General features: G+C 45.4%; 1 protein-coding gene across 2 annotated transcripts; it reads right to left on the minus strand.

Annotated features, from left to right (window-relative positions):
* Window positions 1–540: 540 nt before the first annotated feature.
* Window positions 541–16,309, minus strand: LOC147244184 (chondroitin sulfate proteoglycan 4-like). 2 transcript variants are annotated; one of them, XM_086187278.1, is made up of 22 exons: window positions 16,103–16,309; window positions 13,751–13,914; window positions 12,251–13,336; window positions 11,779–12,168; window positions 11,575–11,696; window positions 10,949–11,057; window positions 9,116–10,444; window positions 8,931–9,023; window positions 8,345–8,842; window positions 8,056–8,190; window positions 7,619–7,801; window positions 7,332–7,514; window positions 6,865–7,041; window positions 6,578–6,776; window positions 6,342–6,473; window positions 5,613–5,788; window positions 5,283–5,478; window positions 5,037–5,208; window positions 4,545–4,926; window positions 4,271–4,423; window positions 3,340–3,921; window positions 541–2,474 (listed from the first exon to the last, which is right to left on the minus strand). In XM_086187278.1, exons 1-22 carry the CDS (start codon window positions 16,164–16,166, stop codon window positions 1,371–1,373), a joined length of 7,629 nt encoding a protein of 2,542 aa, XP_086043404.1. In that variant the 5' UTR covers window positions 16,167–16,309; the 3' UTR covers window positions 541–1,370. The 2 variants fall into 2 exon arrangements, with proteins under 2 accessions (XP_086043404.1, XP_086043403.1); XM_086187277.1 differs by having other exon boundaries at window positions 4,271–4,426.
* Window positions 16,310–16,519: the final 210 nt, after the last annotated feature.

Raw genomic sequence — 16,519 nt, forward strand, 5'->3', positions numbered from 1 at the left:
TTCCAATCATTTACATAATATTGGTAAGTGAAAAGACTTTAGATGTTCCTAACTTGATAACCTGTTTATGATCATGTCAGCATGCTGCAAAGTCTTTCACGTATTGACCTCATTGTTGACCTCAAGAACAGAAATTATGCAGGAATTTCTCCTGACATCTATTCTGTTCCTCTTGTAACTTTCAATCAAGGAGATACTGGCAGCCATCAGGCTTTGCTTCCAGTCTGTAAGACTAAACCGAGGGTTAAAATGTCCTATAGTGTATAAGAACCAAGTGGTGCAGGGGATCATTTCATGAATGAGGCCCAGGGTCTTTTCTATTGAATAGCTCCACTAGCTGAGTTCTACCTTTGCAAGTTGCATAACAGCTAAAGGAAATTTATGTAACTGTCACACATGTCTGTTTCAGCTTTTAAAAAATGCATCTCTGTTGTTGATTAACAAAAACGCTGCTCACTAACTTTGAGTCACAGCACATGAACCCGCATCTCCTCGGATGGTGTCGATTACAGGTAAAAGCTACAAAAGTCTTTAAGAAATATCTTTATTAAAAATAAATCTTTCACAGTGTATGGTAAACAAATACAGGCTTAAAAAGGTTCAAGTGACATACGTCAGAAGACATTTGAAAGCTGAGGAAGTGTGTTAGGATGTTAGCGCAGAGGCTGTGTTGACATGTTTGCTATGCATCTCAATACTATATGACGGTCGCTGGACGACCTTGAGCTGTCAATCAATCAGACAAGGGGAAAAAAAGGAAGCTTACAGTACCTTTTTAGTCACATGGATGACAAACGGAAATCTACCGACTGAAATACTGCAGTACATTTTGAACAATTATCATATTTAGTCTGTACAGCTAATATTTGTGAGGGTTCTTACAGTACTACCGATATTACTAACTGACATTCGAGCTATTTAAAAACTCAGCTGAATCCAAAAATACCTCCATCTTCCAAAATATAATCCTCAATTATTCACTGCTATTGAAGTTAAATCCAGTTGTTTGAAGAATCACTCCTGTTATAAAATTATATTTTTGCATGAAAGAACCTTTGGTGGTTAGCCTATGTTACACTACTAAAATAAATATTAGAAATACCTTGAAAGGACAATTAAAACGGTTGTTCAAGTTGTAGTAACAGATTGTGTTTAGCTCATTAAATGTGTAATTGTCTGTTCAGTTCAAGTAGCATCAAGAAAATTGTGTGAATATGATTGGCCATCAGGCATTTTCTGTAACGAATGTGCATATATTTGTCGGCGTGTTGACGATGACCTCATCGATGTGCCCTGGACTCCATATGACATTTACACCCTTCACACAACAATACACCTCTAAGGCACAGTCTGTCTTTCAGTGACTTCCATCAAACCCAGTACTGGTTGCCTTTGAGAGATGGGGTGGAGCACCGGGATCTGCGGGAGGTCTTGAACCCTGCAGCGACGGCTGGATGAGCATCACTGCTAGTTTCATCACTTCCTCTAATATTTACATCTCTGATTGTGTCATCAGCATCAAACGGCCCCCAGAAGGTCATCCCAGGGGCCAGACTCCTCCTCCTGGGACTCAAGGGTACCCTCGGTGAGGTGGGGCAGCTTGCAGTGACAAGCGGGGTGACCACCACAGAGGGCATAGCCACGCTCCGCTCAGGCCGGCCCAGGTAAGGGCTGCCCTCAGTAGCTAATGGCATGGCGGCGAGCTCCTGAAAGAGACGCATCCGAGCCTGTTTCTCTTTGCGGTGGCGGAACACCAGAATCAGAACGATGAGGATGACAATGAGGAACAAACAGGCAAGCAAAGGCAGGATAATGAGGAGAGGGTCAGAGGCGGGGCGAGGGAGGACCTCCACGTGAACCGGGTGGGTGTCAGTGAGGATGGCTGGACCATGTTCTGGTGCAGAGGGAGGACGGGGCTGGGTGGCGTGATTGTGACCCCAGCCACCTCCCTCCGCACTGCTACCTGACCTCCCTCCATGGCTGCGTGTGTGGTTCCCCCAGCGGCTGTGAGGCCTCACCTTGTGTTGGGTCCTGTTGTGGTTCTTATGCAACAAAATGTGAGGGTGCAAACCTGCTTCCACCCCACTCTGCACCATTGAACCCCTTTGTCCCCTGCCTCTTCCCGGTCCGGCAGTCGTCTTGTTGTGGGTTTGAGCTGTAGTGTGCTCACGACTTGCAACTTCTGCTTTGTTTAAACTGCTCGGACCATGATGCATCTGGTGGTGGGGTAAGATGGTGAAGTGAAGCTCGCCCTTTGCTGGTTGGACGTTTCCGGCCTTCACCAGGAAGACAAAAGAATCGTTGAGAGGGGTGGCGGGGGTGTGGCCTAGAGCTGTTGTGAGTACTGATTTGTTATTAGGGAGTTGGCTGTCGTTGTCACTGAGAGTCTCTTCGATGGCGACCCGTCCTTGGACCACGTCCCGGAACGTAAACGACTTCAGGACATCTGACGCTCGGTTTGGGTCGTAGGTTATCTGCACATGTGCACACACAGCGGGAGAGAGAGCGACAATCAGACTGATGTAGCGGTCTAATTGTGTCTTCATCAGAGTCATAAGCACACTCTGAAATATTAGACCTCAAATAAAGCCGTTCCTGCCCGGATCTATGTGCTCCGGCGCTACTTTGGTCACGTCATCTGAAGTTTATGGCCTAACCAGAACGGCCCTTCCCTCGTCTGAGAAGCACCCAGCAGGCTGATTGCTTCTGCATGTGGATTGATTTGAGCATGTCTAACCTTTTATTAAGCATCAATAATAAATGCTAATGTAACATGAGAGTTTTATCAGACCACTAATGGTTTAACTTCTCTGTCTTTGCTGTGCTTTGCCGTTTGCTGTGTTTTTGCTAATGTAGAATGTTTCAATATATCATGACATCACTGGGGGGGGCTTGGATGAAGCAAGTCTGAGTTTACGACCAGACACACGTTTGCCGTTAACAGAAAGTGAGTCAGTTAGTAAATAACAGCATCTCACCTGTTTTAAATCTTCATTTCTTTGGAAAATCTCTTAATATCAGGCTGGAATTTAGTGTTTAATGTCTCTCTGGGTAAAGTTGTGAGGTATGCTCTTTACAAGGAAATTCCAGTATTTTTCGAACGGAAAAATTATGTCAGTTGTTCCAATATTTAGTGAGATCCTTACGACCGTGGCATCTGTTCCTGAAGGATCAGAAAGTGTTTACCTGTCAATAACGCACACTTCTCATTTCCGTTGATCTATTTCAAAAGGTTTTTCTTATTTTTTCCATATGTTACTGACCAGCTAACAGCAGGCAAGACTTGAGTTGAAAGTCACATGATATGAAATCTTTGTCACATGCTTTTAACAGCTTTACCTTGACCAGTTTGCCATGTTTGGGTGGAGACAGAACCTCAAAGACCGGGTTGGCTCTGCTGATCCGTGCCAGCTCGGATGCGTCGATCATGGCTTTCCCCAGTTTGACAGCGATGCCGCTGGGGACTCTGACCGGCTCCCTCAGGTAGACCAGAGGCCGCACCGTTACCAGTACTGTCTGAGCAGTTACATTTCCATAATCAACACCGGGCGCCGAGGCTGACGCTGAGACCTGGAAGCTATCCTCTGATTCGCTGAGATCAGTCATGTGATAGACAACCCGACCAGATTGAAGGTCCTCATGGCAGAAGGTCGTGACCTCCTGGTCGTTAATAGCGATGCGTCCGTGGCGAGGGTGCGTGGTGACCGTGTAGGTGATGTTGGCTTGACTTCGGCTGTTAGTTTGAGCTGCCAGCTGATTGGTTGATAGAACAACAGCTGTCCTCCCTTGAACGAATGACAGACCAGTGTTGTTGACCATGGAGACGGATGGCTTTATCACCTCCAGACTGAACAGTTTGTAGAGTGGACGGTGATGACCATCAGTTACATTGAAGTAGAAAACTCCCGTTGAGGGCTCGCCCTGATGGAGCAGGGAGGAGGACAGAGAAAATAACTTAAATTTATAAAAAAAATAACTTAAACAGAACGATATAAAGATAGATTCGAAACAACTCCTTTTCGCCACTGCAATATCACGCAGCAGAAACATAAATTGCAGAGCTAATCTTCATGTCAATGTAATCCAAACTTCTGGAGAGAATGTAAAGAAACATTTCTAAATCCCCCAACTTGGATCAGAAATATCTGTCTTTGGTGACCCCTTGTGGCAAAATTGCATACATTTTACATCATTCCTTAAACGATATCCATCAAACACACACACACACACACACACACACATACACACGCACGCACACACACACACACACCTGTTGTATAAAGTGCAGCCGGCCATGGTTGACGTCGTACTGAGTGAAAGACGTCACTGGTTCGGGTCTCTCACCCAGCGTCAGGTAGCCATTGTTAGGTCTGCTGATGACCATGTAGTGCAGCTCCTCTGGAGGCGTGTCGTGATCTTCAACCTGCTTATGTGGATTGATACTGATTAGGAATCTAAAAATTTAACATAATCAAAAGGAAGCATGGGAGACAACTTCATGATAGTTTGGTCACCTGGTGATTGATAGACTAGCACTGACCCACCTGAAGACACTCTGGCCCAAGGACGACTCTCTCTCCGACTACCACCTTCATACCCGGGGCTCTGTTCCTGATCAGTGGTGGCTGGTCGTTGACTGGTGTCACTGTGATATTAAACATCTCCGTCACCGCCAGACTGTTCTTGACATGTCGGTGAGATACCGTGTCTAATGATGAAAGAGGGGACGACGAAGCAGAATAGAGAGGAGAGAAGGAGGAATCAAAGGATAAAGCAGGTAAGGAAGACAAGGAGGACGACGAGGTATGGTCCAAAGGAGCCACCCAAGCCCGGAAAGTGAAGTTGTCACTCGTTGTCTCAGAGTCATCGTGGATGTAAGTGATGCCAAACTTGTTCAGGGTGATCTGGGAGAAATCTGGTAGATCCCTAAGTAGAGATAAGAAAGTATATCTTTAACTTTAATCTAACCCTATCTTGGTTCAGTATTGTGTCACTAGTTGTGACTTGAATCTGCATGAGAACACTGATAGAAGGACCTGGTGAGGTTGTGTCCTCGTACTGACAACGTCCCGTGGCGTGGTGGAGAGACCACGCGGTAAAGGATTCTGTGGTCTTTGCGATGAGGCTCAGGAAGTTTAGCCAGGAGATTGGAGGCATCAAGTTTGGATCTGTCGATGGTCACCCGGCCCCCCTCTGCTACTACAGCTCCTGAGAGACAGACACAAACCAAGGAATGAGTCCAACCCCCCAAAAAAACAAACAACATTGAAATCACACAGTACCTGCATTGTTTAGGAGTTGGGTCCTATGTTGAGGGTTGTCGTGATGTTCGTTTGCCTGGTAGGAGATGAGGATGGTGAAGGTGTGTGGAGGAAGAAAAGCAGGAGGAGACGACACGGTGAAAGAGAAAGAGTCTGCAGCCGACCATCCCACTGACTCCGGCTTGTTCTGGTCATAAAGGACAACTCCAGCATTCACCTGACGAAGGAACAAAGTGAAGGAAACCGCATTTGAAGACTGATAGAATCAAATCTGACATCAGTATCACTTGTTACCACACACACACACACACACACACACACACACACACACACACACACACGTGTTCCTACCATGTTCTGTGTAAACGTAGAAATGTTACGTGTAGAGTTGTCGGGCATACGTCGCACCAGGCGGCCGAACTCAGGAGGAGCCGTCACGGCAAACACCACCGAGTGGTTTTTCTTGATGTTGCTGATGTCGTTTGTCACCACCTGAAGCTCCTGCTTAGAGATCGGTGTCACTGATCCTTTAAATACAGAAAGACTCAGTGAGACAGGGGAAAAGGGTTAGGGTTACCCTAACCCGCGCACATTAAAATTAGCCCGAATTAGCCCGTATAATACAATCATTCTGTGTGATGTGAAAAAATAAATGATTGTCAAATAATTATGGACTTCGGGCGGCACGGTGGTGCAGTGGTCAGCGCTGTCGCCTCATAGCAAAAAGGTTCCAAGTTCGAGTCCCGGCTCAGGCACAGGGTCTTTCTGTGTGAGTCTCTGTGTTCTCCCTGTTCCTGTGTGGGTTCTCTCTGGTTCTCCAGCTTCCTCCCACAGTCCAAAGACATCAAGAGGGGACGAGGCTGATTGATACTCTAAATTGACCGTAGTGTGAACAGTTGTCTGTCTATATGTGTTGGCCCTGCGATGGACTGGCGACCCGTCCAGGGTGATCCCTGCCTCTCATTCGTAGCTGCTGGGATAGGCTCCACCCCCCCCCCCCCCCTGCAAACCTTAACAGGAATAATGGATGGATGGATGGAATTATGGACTTGAGGGATTGTGGAGGAGATGTTGTCCTACCTGGGTAGACCTCCATGGGGTGGTTTCTCTGCAGGGTGAGAACCAAAGAGTGAGCCGTGGTGCTGAAGATCTGCCGAGGTGCAAAGTTCACACCATCATTCACCTGGAAGTGAAAGCCACCGGACAATGCGCCTACAAAAGAGGAGAACCAGCATCAAGAAAACAGAGGATCCCTCCTTTTTCCACAATTATTTTGCAAAATTTGCACGCTTCTGTCTTTCCTGTGTGAGTCTCACCGTTGTGCACAAATACCAGCTGCCCGGTTTGTATGTGATTCTGGGTGAAGTTCAGGATGTGCCTGGAGGGGGCGCTCTTCAGAGCCAGGTAGCCATTGCTGGGTGGTGTGACAATGAACTCCAGCCCCTCAGGCGGAGTGTCTGAGTCTTCAGCGCTGAGATCATCCACAGAGATTTCTGTCATCGAATCAACCCAAACCTGACAGAGGAGGACAGTGAACTTAAACTGAAAATAACCGTCGGGGCTGGTATGGGTTCTTCTGTGGGTGGATGTTTTGACCACACACCTTCAGACCCTGGTTGGCGGTCACAACAGGAGTCTCATCGTTAACAGGCGTGACATTGATGCGTACGGTGCAGGGAGGACTATGCTTCCTGATTTCTGTCTGATTGGCCATGATGGTGAAGTTGTCTGCCAGCGTATCACTGCCGTCGTGGATGTAGGAGATGTACTCACGTTCCAACTGAAAATAGGAGAGAGAGTGCATGAGGGAAATAGTTCTATTACTGGGTGATGTTGTGTGTGATTTTCAAATAATTAAAGTTCCCTGAAACATTTTCTGAAACTGTTCAAGGGTGAGAATTTTCAGATGTGTTTCCTCTAAATCACATTTGCTTTTGCCCCATAAATCATGAATATTAAAACAATCATTTAACCTTAATACGATTATGTCCAAACACGGGAGTAGTCCTTCATCTAATTAGCCCCTTGAAAAGAACAAGAATACAATGTGTTTGTGTGTGTGTATCCAACCTCAGTGTGTGTGAAAGCAGTGATGGGCATCCCAGGGATACGACTGTGCTCCAAATGTCCGTGCCTGGGAGGACCGATGATCTGATACAGGAAATTCATTCCTGAGAAGTGATGATTGGCCACCTTGATGATGTCAGAGGTCAGCGGCAGGGATGACCCCTCATCCAAGGTCAAGTCAGACACCTGCACCAAAGAAAGTACCGAAGGATCAAATGTTGGTGGTTCAGCGGTGTCACCTCACTGTCGATTTCTCTCCTTCCTTTTGGAGATCCAGTAACAGTCCGTACCTGGAGGGGCAGCAGGGTGGGTATGATATCAATCTCCAGCCTGATAGGTCCGACCTTAGTGACCCCATTGGTGGCCTCCAGCAGAACGGAGTCATTGGTGCTTGCTGCAGCCTGCTGATGGTAGCTGATCAGTCCCTGGTTCAGGTCCTCCTGAGTGAAGGAGGTTACTGTCTTCCTGAGGCCCTGGAGAGCAGAACGGAGTAGGAAAAACTTTAACTGTGACTCATTTGACACAGTAAAGCTGCTTCTTTTATATTAAATGCTTTAAGTAATGATTTATGTTATACATGCCAAACCCTGACTTTGTCTCAGCTGCATAACAATAAAATAAATCAAATAGAACACATGCTACCTGCACAGCACCAAACTGCTTTACTTTGTCAATTTCATACCTCAAAAAAATAAAGTTGGGATGACAGTTGTAAGGTTTGCAGTACCTGGCTGAGATAGCGCTGTTCTCCATAATAGTTAGGATGCTTTTTCTCAGGGGGTACCCTCTGGATGAAGCCCAGGGTCGGAGGACTTCGGACAGTGAAAATGATCTCTGAGGGCTGGCTGTCATCGTGAACCACCTGCAGAAGCAGACTCATGCGGTTATCTGGTTTAGTAAGACTAGATAAAGATGCCAAAGTATGCTCACAATACAATACAATACAATCACAGGGATAATCAATAATCCATGGTATGCTAGGACCTATCTGGTGATTTCAGACCCAACAGATTTACCTCTAAAAGGTCCCTGCCAATAGAGACATTCTGCCCCTCCGCCACCACCACCGGACGGTTGTTTATGACTGTCGGAGGCCTCTGGTGACTCTCCAGCAAGATTTTTACCAGCACTCCAATGTCCAAGTGTACCTCCCTCCTCGCTTTTCCCAATCGCCTCTCCGTGCTCCTCTCCGTTGCTCTGGCTGTCACATCGAAGCCATCTGACAGCTCCTGGCTTCCATCATGTCGAAAAACCAGCCGCCCCGCTACTAAATCTTGCTGTGTGAACACTGAGATGGCATCTGCTTCTGTTACAGTGTCACGATTTCCATCACTGAAGCAGAGGAAACCATGTTTGGGTGGACGGAAGACTTCATAAGTCACTTCCTGAGGCTCTCGGATGTCGAGGTTGCTGTAGACGCTAAGGTTAGCAGAGGTCAGGGTCGTGATTCCACCTCTCTGGACCATGAGGCCAGTGTTATTCTCAACCTGCAGGTAAGGATCCTGGGCCAACACCTGCATCACACAGTTAAACAAAGAGAGTAATTCTTTATAGCAGCAGGGTTCTTGCACCGTCGCAACACCTCAAGCTTTGAGATATTACCTCCAGCAGTGTTGAAACATAGTGTTTCCCATCCGACACGAAGAGCACAAAACGCCCAAAACTGACTCCTCTGTGGATAAACAACACCTTTTTCTGAGAGGAAATGAGAGGAGAGGATGACATATCAGGAAAAAAAAAAAAAAATTATTAAGAATGAACTAAACTAAACTGAAGACTGTGCTCACCTGCTGAAGGTCCCGCTGTGTGAACTCATACAGTTTATGACTGGTATCACTGGCCAGCACCAGTTCTCCCATGGGAATCCCCCTCCGTGTGTACACCAACCAGTCGTCTTCAAAGTCTGAGTCATCATCTCGGTAGCAAAGATCATTCAAAGTCACCAGTCTCTGGCCATCACGAGCCACGTGGAAAACTTTATCTACAACCCTGACTGGTCTCTGATCGTTGAGGAGCTGGATGGAGATATTCAAGGTGTGTTCAGCTGAGTTTCTCTCTTCCTTCTTGCTAGAGGGTTTGTTTGGTTTATGAACCACAATTTGAAAAGTAAAGGAATCTTGCTTGCTCTCGCTGTCATCGTGAACGTACATGATCCGTTCTTCCATGATATCCTGGTTTGTGAATGTCACAATGTTGTCGTTGATGGAGGTTGAGTTGGAGAGGTTGATCCTGCGTATCTGACCATACTTTGGACTCACAGTAACGATGTACTGGACCTGCCGGTTAGATGAGGTGTGAGTGAACAGGATATCTTTGGTAATGACTTTACTACCGCCTTCCACCACTGACAGGCCTTTGTTTACTAACGTGATGGCTGTCAACTCGGATTTGATGTTGATTCTGAAGTCGTAAGTTGTGGAGTTGACGCGTGCTGTAAACACCTGGAAGCTGAAAGTGTCTCTGGTGTCATCGTTAGGCCGGTTAAGCAGTTCGTACTTCACCGATCCATCTGTGATATTCTTCCGGCTGAAGGTTGAGTTTCTTTGCAGAACTTTATCGATGAGTAAGAGATTACCTTTCTTAGGAACTGTAAGGAGCCTGAAGTAGAGATCACTATCATTGACTTGGACACCCTTGGTAATCACATGGAGATCCTCTGGAGTGATTACTACTTTCTGAACACTGTTGACTTCTATCTTGCTTCTCGTGACCTTGAATTGGATGCAGCGTACCACAACAGGGACGACAACTTCCTCAGTTGACAGGGAACCAATGCTGACTTTACATCTGAACCGGTCAGTAATGTTGCCCTGAGTCTGAAGGCGTTGGTAAGTGCTGAGATATCGGATACGTTCTTTTTCTAGAAGTTTTTGCGAGAAGAAGGTTACTGGTTTCCATTCGCCACTTGAGTGCAACCGTTGGATTTCGCCGTATTGTGGCGACTCAATGACGTCGTAGCGGATTTCTACTGCCTGATCTACCACGTTAACTTGTACTGCGAGATGATCGGTGGAGATGACTGATGAACCGCCTTGGTTCACCTCCAGTCCAGTGTTATTGACCAGTTTGTGTTGGAGCTCTACAGCCCTAATCCTCAAAACCACTGTGTTGCTAAACTGCAGAGAAGGAAAGAACAAAGAAGAACAAATATCTGTTGCAGTAAAACAATTCAGAAGAGCCCAGACACTACAACACATGTACTCTCTGTGTGCTTCTGCAGGAATCTTGTAAATTTGCATTTTAGTTCCATTTGCTTTATCCCCATTAGTCACAGGTTATATGTTAATACCTCAATTTGAACATTACAAAACTTATACATCTCTGTCTGTGTACACCTACTGTATGCAGTATATTGTGTACATGCACATATTCTGCACATACTTATACACATACTATTAGAAGTAGTTATAAATTTCACCACTGACATTTTTCAAGGGTTTATTAGGAAATAACTTCATTAGTTCTCTGACACTTTCCTTCTTGCTGTTTGTGTAATAAACCACACACAAATTACTCCCATTTTTTTTCCATTGCACTGCCTCCATGTTGGTGTATTGAAACACGCCCCCTCCCAAAATAGCTTTTTTCTGTTCTGAGTCTATTCCTGAATAAAAGCTTACCTTCTGCCCATCGCTGACCCTGAGTGCCAGCCTGGAGGTGGGGACCCCCGTGTGGACAAAGCTGATCTTACCTCCCTCCAGATCGTACAGGGAGAATAAGTTAATGGCCCTGGAACATAGACACAAGACTGTTCATTTAACTCTTTTGTCTGACAGTGCAAACCTATGTAGACCGCTGCAACAATGTACTTTTGTAGGTCAACCTGGACCTTGGCAGCTCCATTGATTCCGTCTCTGTCTAGATCTAGGATACTCAAAATTTTTGCTTTGGTGGGCCAAAACTCCAACTAAATACTGGGCTAAGAAGCAAAAGCAAACTTGTACTGTGCTGCTGAAGTGCCTCTTGTCTAAGTACCTCTTTATTTTGTTCTCATGTCACTCACGCCTAACTGCAATTATGAAGAAATAATGAATCATCAGACATCCAAAATGTACAAAGTGCATTTTCTACCTCACAAAACATAAACAGCATCATTATGACAATTACTCTGATTCGTATTAATTCTATTATTCTCTACATCTGATGGGCTGTCTTTTACAGTAGCCTTAAACCACCACTTGTATAGTAGCCCTCCGTGGTTGTAAGAAGCAAAGCACTTCTAAACCCTCACAAGCATCGCACTGACCTGCCGGGGTAGTCCTGGTGCTCCAGGTATCCGCCTTCCGTGTTGAGGTTTCCAAGGGAGCTGAACACCAGGTCTGCAGCGCTACTGTCAGGGTCCGACACTCTCAGCATATCAGACGTCAGCTGTAGAAATTGCAGTAGTATTCATTTGTATGATCGTACGCCTAATTAAACTCATACCCTCCAGACGCTCTGCGGGACCTACCTGTCGTTTAGACTTCTCAAGCAGAGTGAAGAAGTGTCCCTCCGGCAGACTGAGCACAGGTGCGTCATTAACAGGACTGATGCTGATATCAAAGCGATGCATACGTTTCATCTTCAGAAACACAGGAAGCTCCTTCTTATTGCTGGAGAAGACGGAAAACATGAAGAAGTCCTGCTGTTCCTCTGATCCACTGTGAACGTACATCACCCGGCCCTGCCATATATCCAGCATACTGAAAGTCCAGTCCTTCTCCTCTACTTCCGTTGTGATCGCCCTCCCTTCAGGCTCTGGGCTCAGGTCAAGCCGAAGTTGGCCGTGAACAGGCTGCTCCTCAATGTGGAACATGAACTGGGATGGATTCATGCCCAACTTTTGTAAATCGAGGTTAACCTGGAAGAGTGCAAACATTTGCTGACAGAGACTGAACACTACAACTGAAAGCTTGTAGATCAAGAGAAGACACTGGTCCTACCTTCATGTGTTTGGGCTCCAGTGGTGCCCGACTTCCCTCTGCTACTTCTAACTTCCTCAGCAATAGGAAGTTGGAGTTTTTTCTATCGCTGTTAATCTGTTGTGTGGTTGTAATATCAGGAAGATATGTTGGACTGGTGGTGGTCACAGCATCTGGAGCTTGCCTTGTCCTGCAGCCCACGGTAATGTCTTTGCTGATGACTACATGTGGGAGGCCAGTTCTTTGAGTGTTTACCCTAATCTCTCTGAGGCAACCTTTAAATGACCCCTGCGTCACACCTGATAAAAGCCCGGCTTGCTTCAGCTCAGCCTGCAGTTGCTCGTCTAGCCCTCCCAGAAAGAGTGGCCCTTTGAGCTGGATACCCTTCATCCCCGGACCCAGGTTGGCCTTCACCACTTCCTGGCCCACTTTCAGCTTGATGCTGTAGGCTAGCAGGTGCAGCTGGATGGGATACCAGGTGAAGTTGGCATGGAGATTTGTTATGGAGTGCAACTCAGTCTTCTTCCCTTCTCCATTTACAACCATCGCCACCAGATGAGCATCTCTGATCTCAATAGCAACAAAACCTCCCTGGTTGCTGGAACTGTACAGAACTATACCATACTCTCTCATGGAGGGGTGCAGTTGACATTCAAACACCCCCTCCTGTGGCACCTCCCACGTGGGTAGAGAGATGAAGGATTTCGAGCTAAAAAAACTGATAGAATCTTCTTCTGTAGCAGAGAACTGTGGGTTACAACCTAGAGACACCTCATAGACACTCTTGTATCCAGAATAGGGCCTTAGGTTGGACAACAGATTATGTTCATTGAAAACAGCTTCATCTAAGCAACCTCTAAACCCAGAAGAGATGTTGAGAAGGTAAGGATGGTTCAACCCTGCTGCCCCGCCAACAAAAACACTATCTACACTGAGCTCCAGGTCTGGTCCTGGCGTATGGAGGCTGGTGTGGGAGTTTCGATCCACAGTCATGGTGACATTATGGCGATAGTGGGTGACCTCCACGGAGTGCCATGCCAGGTCATTAAAATAGACTCCTTCTTCTGAGCGCAGTGAACTCTCACCTGAGCCAAGGTCCAGACGTACCTGGGGGGGCAGTAGAGGCAAGAGTGGGAAGATTTTAGAAAAACTGAGTTCTTTTCTCATTTCTATAAAAGAAAACACCTAAATGTATTCAAACCAGAGTCAAGACACAGCAGCCTCTTTGCCTTCATTAAACTATAGAGGTCACCTCTCATCGGTCATGAAGAAACTTGTTCGGAAATGTAGTCAGCGCCAGAGGGGTTGTTTTGTTTTGTTTTTTCCTTTGCAAGCAATCTGACACCAAACCGAGTGCATTCTGTCTTCTCGTTGGCTCCTCTCAGGATAGTAAAATCCAATTCATAGGCGCTAAAATGGCCCAAGGGATAAATATTTCCTCATGTTTTAAAGGTATGAAGCATATTTATGAGAGAGCCTCTAGACAGATTTCCCTTCAACACTTTTGGCAAGTTTACTCACCTGCAGGCTCCCAGATATCAGCTCCAGCAGCAGGAAGTCCCTGTGCCCCACAGCCAGGAAGAGCAGCCCGTTCTGGCTGGAGGTTCGAAATCGTACATGGAGCAGCATCTGAGTGGACGCCCCCGTTGTCCGCAGGTGGATGAAGCCATCGCCGTAGAACGAGACTGCAACAGTACAGAAGAACACAAACAAGAAATCGAGCTCAGTTTTTTGAGTTCACTGGATTTTCATCTCAGTCTCATCATCTCATTTTCCATGCTTTTTTCCTATATTGTTGTTTTTTTTTTAATCTGCAAAGCCCTTCAGATCCATTTGAATTGTATATAAAACTCTATTGCCTTATAGTCTTAGAGTCTTACTTTAAGAACTTTTATTTTGGTTTTCTGGTTTATTCTAAACAAAAGGGTCTAGTTTCTCTTGCAGACTTGACAAAGCACTGTCTCACATGATATGTAAGGTAAAACTGAATTGTGAATTCTGACATACTTTACCATCTGTTTATCCTTGGTTAGCTGTCTAAAAGCAGGGAGCACTGAGCTTCACCCAGCTCAGGCACATTCCTGTATCGACTGGGATGTCAATGTGGTGTCTGTTCTGCACTTTATACCTGCTATCCGAATTCAATTAATGGCAGCTAATGCACTCTAGGGAGGGTCATCCAAAAAAATTCTGATGCTAATTAAACTTCAGCATTGACCCAAATGACGCAGATTGGACTTTTAGCAGTACGGATGTTTCTGAGGGGTGGACCAGCGCTGGAAGCATTAATTGTGTCATTAGCTGGGTTGACGCTCGGAGGGCAGCAGCAGCAGCAGCACATGCGGCTGGAGCAGAGAACCAGAGGTGCACGTAGACATGAACAGGTGTAAATGAAAACTATCAACCAAACCATGTCATTATTTACCCTCATGTCACCCTCCTCAGATATAAGGCTCGTTTGAACTTGGCATTAAACACATGAATAAAAACATATTAACTGTGTACTGCACTGCAACATTTAAAATACTTTTAACATGGAAGGCAACTGTATTATTCAGCAGAGTGGCCAGTGTTCCCACTTCATATGTAGACGGTAAAGCAGTCTTGAATTAACATCGATTTGACCTGGAAAAAAAAGCAGCCATATTAAAGCACTCTGACAAATGTCCGTCTATTTGTGGACACAGTGAATACAGGTCAGTGTGTGTGTGTGTGTGTGTGTGTGTGCGTGTGTGTGAGTGTGTGTGTGTGGCATTGAATCAAAAACCACTGGATAAATACAGTAAATAACTATAATGGCAGTGAGACTTATTTGGTTTTATTTTGGCGTTCTTTTCTTGGCCACACGAATACAAATAAAACACAAAATAAACAAATAATTTTTTTTAAAATTTTGCTTACATTTCTGTAGGACTCCAACATTTTTTATGTATTATTATGTTTTTCTATGTCAATTTTTCAACTACAATTGGTATCATTTGTCATTATTGCTTGACTGTAATGTCTGATATTGTTCACATATTTTGAGACAAGTTTGGAAATGTGGTGCCAGCAAAAAACAAGATGTATCATTAAGACTATTATTATTATTATGTGTTATGGAGACAAAGAGAAGTCCTCAGTCAGCAGGCCGGCCCAGCATGCCACTCTGCATAAAGCCTATAAGCTCACAGTCAGAATAACTCCTGTCTGTCCGTCTATTGCTAATCTGCTTCTATGATACCATTGAACACTGGATTATTAATAATCTCCCCACACTTGCAGACACACTTCCAGTGAATCCAGGGCTTTCATGTGTGTCTACAGTAACGGAGAAGAAACTTTGTGAAACAGTGATGATGATTTTTTTTTTTTTTTTTTTTGGTCCTGCATGAATTTTATTCTGATGTTCGAAATTGTTTCAGGCACTGTTTAGCAGTGCAATATAACATAAAGAGTGATGTGGCTGGATAAAGAAACTGCAAATGTTTCTGAGTAAAATATTGCACAAAAAGCTGTAAGCATCCGATAAAAATGCAATCGAGTGTTTCTCCGCGTCTGCGTTAGATTGGCAATGAAAGTGCAAGCTGTCAAAACTTACTTAAACGTTGCTTGAACAAGGATTTACTATTGCACAACCTTATCATTATTTCCTGTCTCTGATCACATGAAAGACATGGAATTTACCTCAGAGCAACAACTTCAGTGTGATCATGACACATTTGCACCATCCAGCATGAAAAATACACATTATTTTCATTCACCTTTACAGGAGAACCCCCCCCCCCCCTTATCACAACTTTAAACCATCTATTACAGGAATGCAACATTCCTAATAATGCATGTATATTCAATTTGACTTTTTCATCAAAAGTTAGGAAGTGAGTAGCTTACCTCCGTATACCTGCCCTGTGGTGATCAGCAGTAGCAAAAGCAGATCAGCTACTGAACTTCCCATTGTTAGTAAAACCCCTCAAGTAGAACCTGCATTCATTTCAGAGCAACAACTGCCACCTTGATGGCGTCATTCATGCTCTCTCTACTGCGCAGCGCTGGTTTGTCATTACCGCCACTGACATCGTCTCTACTGGCTTTGCAGGTTTTGTGGTGTACCTGGATTTACCGAACACAGCCAGGGGGAGGAGGAGGAGGAAGAGGAGGAGGAGGGGCTCCACCCACTGATCGACTCCTCAAGGGTCCAGTACCACACATGAACACAAGGGGGAGATGTCATAGCACATACAGCTCAGAGAAAGAGTCTTGAATGGCAAGGGGGTTGTTCTTGTTTGGCTTCAAGTGAGAGTAGGTGGA

Source organism: Aulostomus chinensis, chromosome 19 (genome assembly GCF_037954235.1).
Source record: "Aulostomus chinensis isolate RoL2024-O1b breed Wild chromosome 19, RoL_Achi_v1.0, whole genome shotgun sequence".
Classification (NCBI taxonomy): Eukaryota; Metazoa; Chordata; class Actinopteri; order Syngnathiformes; family Aulostomidae; genus Aulostomus; species Aulostomus chinensis.

Coding starts and splice junctions, on each gene's coding strand:
- LOC147244184 (XM_086187277.1), bottom strand. CDS start 16,166: ATGGGAAGTTCAGTAGCTGATCTGCTTTTGCTACTGCTGATCACCACA. Junction 11,697..11,778: donor TTGAGAAGTCTAAACGACAG/GTAGGTCCCGCA, acceptor CAATTTCTACAG/CTGACGTCTGATATGCTGAG. Junction 8,191..8,344: donor TTGGCAGGGACCTTTTAGAG/GTAAATCTGTTG, acceptor CTGCTTCTGCAG/GTGGTTCACGATGACAGCCA.